The following is an 11,580-nucleotide window of genomic DNA, read 5'->3' on the forward strand; positions in this document are numbered from 1 at the left end:
ATTCGTTGTCATGCCACAATTTAAACTGCGCGGGCAAAACGGGGGCAAACGTCTTTTGTGAGCGCATAGGATAGGGAGCTACGCCACGAGCCTCCGATTGCAGTAGCCCTCTGCTCAGGTCGGCTCGGGCCACCGGATTGTAATGCAACTTGAAACCGGGTTGCAAACGGGTCGTGCAATGAAAGCAAAAGGGCTCACGCCATTCGATTCGCCAGGCGACAGGTTGCGAGTGTGTGTGCGATTGGTTAGGTTAGGTCGGTCGGTCGGTCGGTCAGTGGAACGGTCGACCCGTTCCATACCCCGTCCCTTGCGGGGCTGAAAGGAAAGTTGACTCACACACATTTCGAGCAGTGTGGTCCGAACTGCTCGAACACCTGCCCAGATGAATCAGCCCACAGCAGCAGCAGCAGCAGTGCTGATGTCGTCAGGGCACATAGGTCTCGTAGGTCGGAGGTGTTTCGCACTTTTCTTCAACGCTTTGCTTGACTTGTTTATCGCACTCCAGCTGTTATGCGTGTACGAACATGATGTGTTATCGGAGACGCCTTGGCAGTTGCACTCCGGCTGGCACTCTCACGAACTCTCACGCAGAATCGCAATGTGGAGCAGCTGACGCTGGACGGACGCTGACACCGTTGGGTATCCAACACGCCCAACCCTACTCGAGCCGGTCATGCACGATAGAATTGACTTCAAAGGATGGAAACGAAGGGAATGCAGACACCCCGTTACGTAATGGAACTGGGCAGCAATGGACATTAGACGTGGTAGTAGGTTGGAAGCAATTACACAGGGACAATGTTGGGCCGGTGACAATGCGATAAATAAGTCGGCTTCAATTGATACAGATGAGAAGTGGCCGAGCGAAGGTAAAAAAACAAGGTTCATATACATATGCACGAGGGATCGCGGGTGAATATGGGTCAAGTTGATTTACGCCGACTCAGGTTGTCAATACGCTGGCTACCTGAAGCGGCCGCATCGTCGTCTAGCTGCGCTTAGCCCGCAATGCACGAAAGACTTCAACACGCGGTAAAGCGACGAACCGCCTGCATTGCAGGCGAGCGTACGTAAAATGTCAAAGCAGTCGAAACTGGAGCATTTCGACACCAATAAATCAGCACACAAATGGAAGCGGTAGATAAGGAGGAATTGGAGAGGAGAAGGGGAGGGAAAGGGTAATATTATACTGAACTTTATTCTGCTTTTGTCTAGAGAATGGTAAAACGGTCTGAAGTAAAGGCAAAACAAAACGGAACGGGGTATTAGCCGGCGGAGCTCCGTATAGAACGAATTCGGGATTCAGGATTATGGCCGAACGGAAAACCTTGTACTTTGCTGCTGAAACGAAATGTCAGCAGGAACATGGTGCTAGCGTGTGTTTTTGCAACTGTGATCTGAGTTGGTGAAATGATCGCCTTTCTGGTAACCTTGCCGCAGCGGCAGTCGTCAGCAAATGTTAATCTGATAAAATGTAGGTGTAATGTGGTGTAATTCATAATGAGTGTCTTTTATTAGCGAGATGCACTGGAGCAGTCAGGTAATTGATGGTCATGAAAGAGAAATGAAAAATGGCCATAATCAAATGTCAAGCAATGGTCCTTTTCACTGGGGACGCCATAAAGCGAGCGTCGATTGCACAATTCACAATGTAATCGGTGAAGGAGGAGAAGCATTCAGTGTCCTTCGTTTAGAGACCGACTCCTCGTGGTAATGTCAACATTATGCTTTACATCTTGCGCACACAATATTTTGACAATGAGCCAAGTCCACCGGCTAGTAGCATGGCCAGATCAGACTGCTGCTAGCGCCGAACGACCCCGCACTTTGCACGTAATAAACACGTCTATAAGTTCACTTAAAATAATGACACATTGTGAGGGCCCATTTGCCTAAGCAACAGCGGCACTACGGCACGAGCCCGACAGACAGAAAACAATCGTGACCTGATGCAACGGATGGTCCCCGTTTGAGTCAAACGCTGTTTTCACGCCACACAACACTGTCGTAGCGCACGGTTTTATGAATAACTGGCTGGCGAGGATATGTAACCTGCGCAACGGAGTTTCCAAATGCAAAGCCTCCGACAAGCCAAAGCCGACACAACGTGTGGTACAAGCACGGCCAATTGTCCGTAGGCGACAATGAGACAGCCGCAGTGAGTTACGAAAAAGTGCATCACAGGCAGTACAGACGGTTTGTGTTAGTTTGAAAATGGAAATTCCCTAAAGGTTTAAAAATAACTACTCAGCTCGAAAATCACGACCGGAACCACGTCCACCTTTGTGCGAAGAGTGGAAGGAAAGAATAGGAATAGGATAGTTGATATGTGTGTGCGTCTTCAGCTGTAATAAAACGGCCCCCCAGAACGCCTTGTGGTGAACGTGGTCGCGCCTCAGTAATCATCGCGCTGTTACTGCTGCACGACGACCTTGAGACAGTTTTATTTTCATACCGTTTCGGCAGAAGGAGTGTAAAGGCGCTGTTTTTTTCGCAAAGAGGCACACACGCGCGTGTATTTTTTGCTACAGCAGAGGGATGTTATGAAGACCAAAGCGCGTGTATAAGGAGCGTGTGCACAAAATTCCATTACTTCCTACCGTGTTCTTTGCTCGTGTTTCGACTTTTTCGGGGGTAAGAAGATGCCGGCCACAAGCTGCCTTAGAAGCACAAGCACACCTTCACCATCATCATGGCCATCGTTTTGCCGGGAGCGTGGCCCACACACTAGCAATTATCGACAATTTTCCTATTTTGATGCTGATTAAATAATTACACGTTCATCGAGGCGGCGATTTTATGTGTGTTGCAGGCTCTCCCAGGATGTTTGATTTTGAATGTGAAGGAACCGAAATGGAGAGACCACCACGACAGGAGGAGGTTGTCTCATGTTTCCTGCCGTCTTTACAGCGTCTTTACGCCTTGTCACCTGCACACAGCGAGCGGCTTCTGGCGCAAAAGGGCACCGCGACAAGGCGGGCAAACGGTTTCGCGTGACCGATCGATCTTCGCCACGCTGTCGATTCGTGCATGGGTCGCGGCTGCTGGCCGGTTAATTGCATCTCGTGCCCGCTGCTCGACCCGCTGACACCGCGATCGATCTTGTGCAGAAGTCAACTGGTGCAGACAAGGTGGGTGTTGCTACAGCTAGGCCCGAGAGCAACCAGTTTGAATCTTCTCAGAAGTATATTTATCATTCAAAAAAAGCTGCACATACACACATACAGCGTCGTTACAAAGTATTGGAAAGGAGAGTTGATCACACAGTTTGAAAAAAAAAAAACTAAACAAGCAACATGCGTAAGCATGTGAAATTATATCCACTTCCTGTGAGTGCGTAAGTGAACGCGGTCAACCCTTCCTGCAGCCAATAAATCTGTTCGTGTGCGTTATTTTTTGTGTTGCGCTTGACGCGCTTACGCACCTAATAAATTCGTGAAAGCTTGCGTTCACTCGCGCAACTCGAGAGCGTACGCGCAAATCGTTAAGCGCGCCCGATAGGCGATTGTATGCGCAGTGTGTGTGTGTGCATAAAGATCAGGTTGTGTTTGAAGGGTGTCGAATGGTTTGGTTAATCTTGTCAGCACGATTGTTTTTCCCTTTTTTTAAGATGGGAGTAGTTGCTAGTAGCTTTATCTGAGTGCAAAGTCCTTAACCTTTGTCGCTTAACCGGTGTTCTATTTTAGTTGACAATTTAAAGTTTTAAAGGCATTTTGGCAAAATATCCTTAATCCTCCATAGTCCCGAAACCTTCAGAGCGTGTCACGATCGATACAAAATAATTACAGCGAAGGTTAAATTTGTGCAGATTGACCATACAAACGAAACGGACTGGGGCAAATGCAAATACGGCAAAGTGTCACCTTTTTACCGATCGCCCACCAATCATGTACGTGCACAGATTTGTACCACAACCGCACGCACACACACACACACACGATCGACGAGTCCGATTGGGGTTGACAAAATTAAATCCTAATGGTAACGTTTTGTTTGCGGTTGTCCAACGACCAACGGTGGACGCTGCAGCGTTCCAAGACTTTATTATAAATTTAATCACTGTAAATTGCAACATTGCATTCAATTGGCCGGATCGGGTGATCGGCAGCGCGCTGCTATGCGTAAGCCGCGTGAGTTGTGCACCGTCCAGGCTCAACTTTTACATCTTAGGGCCCAAACCCGGGCGCTCGAGCGTAACCGTGGTGGACGGCAACGGTTGAGCTTCCCTTTTCGCCTGCCGAACGAGCCTCCCTGCTTGTGCTTGTTATGCTGAACGCAAAACGCAAGGGGACTTTGGTGGAGTGCTCTTGCGACCCGAGCGGAGTACTGTCATGTCAACGATAAAGCGACCTGCTCGGTGTTGTTAGCGGGGTGACATTATCGCTTGCTTCGCACAAACGCAACACCGTCGACACACAGACATAACGTGCTTTTACGTCTGGTTTGATTGAAATGATCTTGTGCTGAAAGGGATCTAATTGGGTCTGGAATGTTTGCCATTTGTGGAGGGAGCTATTGGAGCAAGAATTTTTGAATAGAACACGAAAGAAAGTCTTTACAGTGTTTGTTGCTGAATCATTCTACAAAGCAAGCCAACTTCCTACAAACAAGCAACCAAAGCCACCAGCAATCGTCCGAATGGGTCGCGATCAATTAAATCACATCTAAGATTGCCACAAATAGACGCACGCGTATATGGCGATCGGACGGACCGCCCCGATCGCCCAACTCCGATTCGGAGGTGACAATGACTTGTGAGTGGCCACACCACCATGCTGGTTAAGGATTTACCTTTAAAGGGATGATAAATTGTTCCTAATTCTTTGCGACGCTCAATAATTGCACGGTGTGGAATGTCCAACAGAAGAAAAAAAAAAACACAACGGCACTCGATATCGCTCACCCTGCGATACTGATCACGGTTGTTTGTGTTCTAGCTTCACACACACACACACCCTTTGAGGTCGTTGCCGAGTACTTGGAGCGTGTCACGTGGCAGCATGACAGATGGAATGGGCCGAATTGAAACAAAGAACGTGCAATCGCTCCGGTCCGGCTCAATTACGCAACCCGGTAAGCATTGATGGCAGTGGAAAAAGCTCGCTGAGGCAGGGGAATGATTCTGGCAGTGGGACGTAAAGTCGATAAATCATATTCTCAGCTCTCAGCGGTTCTTTGACTGTGAAGTGTTTTACTGCTAGGGTGCTCCAATCAGCTAACGAAGCTCAAAGTGTGCGGTGGTGTGTTTTCTGCAAACATACCAGCGTTGTCCGGGTACCACCTCAAACATGTAGTGAATATACTCGTAGCGTTACAATATTCTCGGCAGAAACTGGTCCAACGGTCTCGCCTCGGACTGAGGGGAGATCACAATCGGCCAGCCGCCACGACGCCGCCGCTTGCCGCGACGCATTTCATAACATTTATGAGAATGCTATAAAATTGATTAATAGTCCCTGGGGCGATTCGTCCCACAGCAGCGGCAGCAGCAGCAGCGGCTCACACTCTTTGGGTGAAGCTTTTGCATGGAATTTCTAGCGCGTGGCGCACCGCGATTTGCATTATCATCGGGCGAGTTAAACGCGTATGCGATCGCGATCACTTTTCCCGGTGCCGGTGTACAAAACGAGCGGTGCAATAGAACCCTCGTAGGTTATTGACAGTTCTTGGCCGGACCTTCGAAGGGTCGTTGCGTTGCGATCGGTGCACTTGGGCGAGTTTGCGGTTGGCCGGTGCGACCTATGAACTGCTCGCGGGGAAGAACACAAGAGTCGTTTTGGCGAGCAAATTTATTGATTGGCCTGCAGCCGACACAGTGCCGGCTTTACGTTGCCGACTCATGTTCTGGGAGATTATTGCTCAGTTTGCCGTAAGCGACTCGCAGCTAAGTATCTTGTTACCTGGATGAAGGACAGCGCTTAAGAATTGAACTGAATCACGTGTGGAAAGAATTAATTTATGGTTGTGTAGGAACAAGTTACTGTCTTGGGCCATGAATGGATAGCGACTACTAAATGGTCTCAACATTGGATTAACAGTAAGTGGACTGATTGGCTGAAGTGAGAATGGAGATTGTTGGGTGTATTAATCCTTTGGTTCATTTACACGAGATATTACACAGATGAAGGACAATTGAAGTACACCAGGATGATGATCGACGGTAAAGTTGGTATTAATTCAAGGTCTTGAATGGATCAAAATACTTCAGGATGATCTTCGTATTTATGAAGATTTCAGGCTTACTGTGTCACTGTTTCATCATCGTATAACTCTATATAGAGAGCCTCCGAACATTACCTAAAGATAACCAATGAAATCTAAAAATTATTAGAACACTAAAGTAAAAATAACTCCTCTCTTATGACTCCTCGTAACTTATCCCTCTACACATCTAAAAGGTCTGTCTATAAAACAGAACAATTTAATCAACATATACTTCTCAAAGATGGTAAAAAGCATGGCAATTCCTAATATGATCGGACAAGACTTTTAATAATGAAAACAAAACGTAAAGGACACAATTGTTTACGTGTATGGAATTGTTGGGCGAGACGTAGATTACTTCCTTAAGCTCAAGAGCCTTTAGCTACAGCCTTCCTTCAAGCTGCGCTGTGATCGATCATAAAAGTTCGTGTGAAAACTGCACTCGAGCGCTAAAAATAGTTCAACGGCCATGACTCAAGTAGGATATTGTTCCGTGTGAATCACGAACAGGCAGGTCTGAAGCAGTCAAGTCCGGTAGTGTGTGTCTCCGGACTAAGAACATTCAACAAATTATCGATAATTAGTCTCTCTCTCTCTCTCCCTCCATCATCGATCGTCATCACGCACGATCACGTTCTGTTACATTTATGCCTTTTCCACTTTTTTTCCACCGCTCCATCGTGGGCGACGGTCAGCACGGGAAGGAAATTAAACTTCTGAATCGGAAGGTCATTCGCGTGGCCCCCGCCGCTGGAGCTCGTTACGCGTTGAATGGTCGTCGCAGGAGTGCAGGGCGACCCATAATCGTTCATTTGCCGGCCTAAAAGGGCCGCTAACTGTTGGAGAAAATTGAAAATAAACTCAATTTTATCGACTGACACGGGTTGCACAACACAAATGGCGGGTGCATTTCGGTGACCTACAAATAGGGTTTTGGTACGGTTTTTCGCCCGTCCACACATATCACTCGGAGTGTGTGTGCTACATTGTGTGCTTTTTTTTTAAAGGGCACGCTCCGTCTGCTCCTGCAGGGCAGAAAGGCGGCAAAGATCGAACGGGACCTGAAATGTGTAGCAAAATTTCGAACGCTCTGTAAGATGTTGCAGCTGCTTGGCAAGCGCTCGCTCAATTGCTCTTCAGCATAACTCACGGTCAGCTCGAAAGGGCTTGACCCGCCGCCAACAGCTGTTGGGATAAGTCGGGGGGCTTGGTGCTGTGGTGTGGCGTAGGGTTGATTTATCCCAAGCTAAACCTTTAAACTGTGAACGCGATCGAGCATCAGAACATGATCTGCAATCACGATCTTCGTCCATCATCGGTGTGTTGTTATTCATCGCCAGTGTGATTGGACATCTTTGTGGTATAAAATCACACCATTGCTTGCAAACCATGGGCATGAAGGTATAGGAAAGCCCTTAAAGTTTATAAGCCCCCGTTTGTACAAGACATGCATGAGTTCGGTCACGTAATCTTTGGCATCTTGTTTATAATTGTTACACGATGAGTTGACACTATCGGTGCAGACCTTCGAGCAGTGGTTTTGAGATTGGAGCTGGAATTAGTATTTCGATCCATCACAAGGTCACCAGACCGTCAGCCAGCGTTGGCCAATGCTCGAGTAGAAAAACCCCTAGCCCTAGCGTGACTGTTGGGCCGGTTTCGGGGGCTTGAGCCCTTATCGATCAATGGCTGGTTGGTTAGTTTGTGTGTGTGAGCGAATTCACTGAGCTTAATTATTATAATAGGCATAATTAGTTCGTTCGATAAAAATGGTTCGATTGGTCGGTGTACGACATCGATTAGATTAGTGGAAATTGAGTAGGCAATTATCGTTGACTTTGGACACTCGACTCGGGTTGGCTTTATAAGGGATCTCTGTGAACGAGTACTAGAAGGAGCAAATTCGATAATAATACGCCAAGAATTCTTTTAAGAGGTGGTTTTCGGATCCACTTAGCAGATATGTAAAGCATTTGTCCATGTTTAGGAACATTCCTTCTAAAAAGGCCTTATATTTTGATCGTGACAAGAATTGAGTTAAGAAGGAAGAACGGTATTTACAAAAGATCATAGATGCAGGAAGAGAGCGTCAGTACGAACGATCAGCAGTCTCTCGACAGAACCCCAATGTTCAGTCCTCGCCAATGTGTATGCTTCAACGCGTGCCTTAGAACACGTACGGAGCGGGCAGTCCAGTGTAGGCCGAGTAGGCACCGAAGCCTGGCAGACCGGCGGCAGTGTAGGCACTGTAAGCTGGCAGTCCCGCAGCAGTGTATGCCAGAGCAGGAGCAGCCGGAGCTACGAAGCGTGCCGCCGGGGCAGCAACGACGGCCGGAGCAGCCGCAACGACCGGGGCCGCTACCGCATGGTTGACGGTGTGCGCGTTGTAGGAGGTGGCGTATGGTGCGACGACTCCTGCCGCAGCAAGAGGAGCTGCCACTGGAACAACACCAGCCGAAGCAGCACCGAACACGCACACAACCAGGCAGATCTTAAGGAGTGGGATGGATTTAAAGAGTTAAATGCTAGACTAGAACAACTTCGAAGGAGTATAGGACACTTACCACAATCTTGGCAGACATGATGCTTGTTGGGGTTTGTGGGGAACTCTGACGTTTGAAAGGCTTGTGAAATTTGTTTGTTAGATTGCTGTGAAGCGACTGATGCTACTGTTGGAGTTGAGGATGGGTTTTATACGAATAGGACACACATGAACAACCCAACCTTCATGCCGGTTTGCATACGGAATTATTGTTCAATTTCATTTTGTCCAAGTGAAGTCCACCCTCACCCTAGTATTCGGTGGGGCAGACAGTGTGTGTCATACGATGGGACTATTACAGGATTGCACAATGTATGTCTAGACCGTGGTACACTTTCCCAAATTGAATGCCAAGGCTACGAAGTGGTGCTTCAAAACGATGATGATACCTGAATTCATCGAATGCAATAAATCTGCGGCACATTTCTCGACCTGTCCTACCTGAAGGAAAATCATGCACCTGTACGTGTACATATACATACAGGAGTTAAATGTGTAACTTTATTCGCCGTAAAACTGATTATTTTATAAGGAATTCTCTTCGAATATAATCAAATGTCATTGATTTTGGTTTCACGGCGTAACGCCATTTGGCGGAATGTCTGGTTGCACGGTAATTAGGCCCTAAAAGTTCAATCTCCAGTTCCATCCCTACCCGCAAAAGCTCACTTTTGCCGCGATTTACGAACGCATGTGTTCGCCCCATACAAATCCTAAACTTTTTATTTTCGCTTGGTCGTAAATCGCGACGAAAGTGAGCTTTTGCGGGTTGGGTTTGATGCTTGAAAACGATTTAGATACCTGGGCAAAAAAAACTTCTAACCCACGTTGGACGCAAGTCTTAAAATTGCATGCAAAAGTACTGAAAATCTCACCCTGATTGGGAAAAAGAGCACGATAAAATGAAATTGTTTTTAAAATTTTAATGATTTAACACTATAAAATACGTTTTACGTCATCCGTGCTCCAATCCTGACGATTTTTTTGCTCATTTTGCATACATTTTGAAGACTTGGGTTATACAATACAGGGTTTCCAGGTCAATTTCCAATGTGCACATAGTTATTTACCGCATCTTACATCTTTTTCAATAGCTGTCAAATGGTGTATTTGCTTCAAAATGAAATTTCAGTTTCAAAACACAACAAAGAACTGTCAAACTCAATCCAGCTTAAGTAGTGTTAAAAATCTTCATGAAGAAATTAAAAATTATTATGATGGAGATGAAATAGCACTTTGATTGATGTGGATTATCATCTTGCATGTGGTGAATAACAATGATGACATTTGAAAGTGACTTGGAAAATCCTGAAAGTTCTTTTTATCGAACTTTCTATCATACTCCCCTAGCCGCAAAATTGAAGATTTCGGACGTCGTGTGGACGTCGTGTGGACGTCCACCCGACGTCCACACGACGTCCGGTTTAAGAGGTTACTCGACCAAGCGAATTTTTTAGACGATTTTTATGGCAAAAATTGTGGCGGATTTCCCAGGGTTGTTGTATCGAATAGCAGCCACAAAAAATAAATTTTATGGACGGCTAGAAAAAAATGAATCTTGCCCTCCCCCTTACTCCTTCGTGGTCGGTAGTTGCGATCACACCAGCTGTTCATATGATGGTGGTGGGAGTGATATCGCTTATCTGCTGTCTTCTTTATCCGTTCTACCAGATCATACGCGTGTTCAGTGACGTCCTTCCCCACCTCCTTCGTTTTCCCAGCAGTTATTGGCGAATGCTTGACCTTGTGTGAGCGCGCGCTTGACTTGTGGTTATTGTTTTTTTCCTTCCCGTTTTTTCGGCTGCTGATGCATTGCGCGTTGGCTAGAGCGCCGTCGTTCGAATCTGGATTTGATCAACGCGCAAGTTGTCGTGTGGATGGAATCGATTTACCGTTCGAGCTATTTGCCGGATCGATTGAATGCATGCTTCGTACTGGTTTTATGTTATTTGTTAGTGCAGTTAGTTGCAGTTAGTTGCAAAAAAAATAATTCAAACAAAAGATCATTCAATGCACTAGTCCGCTCATGTTGAGCCAACCAATGCTTAGTTAAAGTCAACGGAAGGTCAAATATTAAAATGAGGGATATCATTGAACACATATTGTCTTTCCATTATTTTTTTCTTTAATAATTTACAAACCCTCCAATCTTCTCCCACCCCTCCCTCCCTCCCTCTCTCCATCCGAACGGAAATAAGGTTAGGATTTACCCACCATAGTGTACCCTTTTAATTCTAATTACCGGGGTCTACTGTTCGGAAGAGAAAAAGGAACGTCTCCCCCGCCTCTCGCTCGATACTGTTATTGAGGAGCCACCCGCCCCGGCTTGGCTGACGCACGCATCGCTCGCTTTGCCTGGCTTGCTCCTTCTCTCGCCTTTTTTGGAGACGCATTATCGTTGCGGATGGTGTTGCGCGGCCATGTCGCTGCCTGGAGGATGGCATAGAAAGTTGTGTTCTAGCCCGTCGCTGTCCTGGCGATTGACGCAGTATGCGCAAGTGGCGTTTATGCTGCATGCATAGTCGATAGCGCTGCGGCTGCGTTCGAGCATTGGCTGTGGCGACCGGCCCCCGGGAGCCTCAAATGCCAGTGATGCAGCCGGACCTTTCACGCGCCAAACTGCTCTACGCTTCCCCGCATTTTATGGATGGCTTGGCTAGATTTGGCTGCCCCTCGTTGTCGTGCTATCCGAACACAACACAACAACATGACCGTCCTGCGTTCAAGCCCCGTTTGATCCTAGTGGCCCAGGACTGCCTATCTCGCTAGGGGTAAACCAAATAGTAACAGGTCACGTCAACTCACACGACTTAGCAACATGCTCGCCATGAGTT

The 11,580-nt window shown here is 47.0% G+C and overlaps 1 protein-coding gene across 1 annotated transcript; it reads right to left on the bottom strand.

Annotated features, from left to right (window-relative positions):
* Positions 1–8,186: 8,186 nt before the first annotated feature.
* LOC120950649 (cuticle protein 16.5-like) lies at positions 8,187–9,252 on the bottom strand. Its single transcript, XM_040368866.2, has 2 exons — positions 8,769–9,252; positions 8,187–8,695 (listed from the first exon to the last, which is right to left on the bottom strand). The coding sequence occupies exons 1-2, from the start codon at positions 8,784–8,786 to the stop codon at positions 8,372–8,374; spliced, it is 342 nt and encodes a 113-aa protein (XP_040224800.2). The 5' UTR covers positions 8,787–9,252; the 3' UTR covers positions 8,187–8,371.
* Positions 9,253–11,580: the final 2,328 nt, after the last annotated feature.

This window comes from Anopheles coluzzii, chromosome 2, assembly GCF_943734685.1.
Source record: "Anopheles coluzzii chromosome 2, AcolN3, whole genome shotgun sequence".
Classification (NCBI taxonomy): domain Eukaryota; kingdom Metazoa; phylum Arthropoda; class Insecta; order Diptera; family Culicidae; genus Anopheles; species Anopheles coluzzii.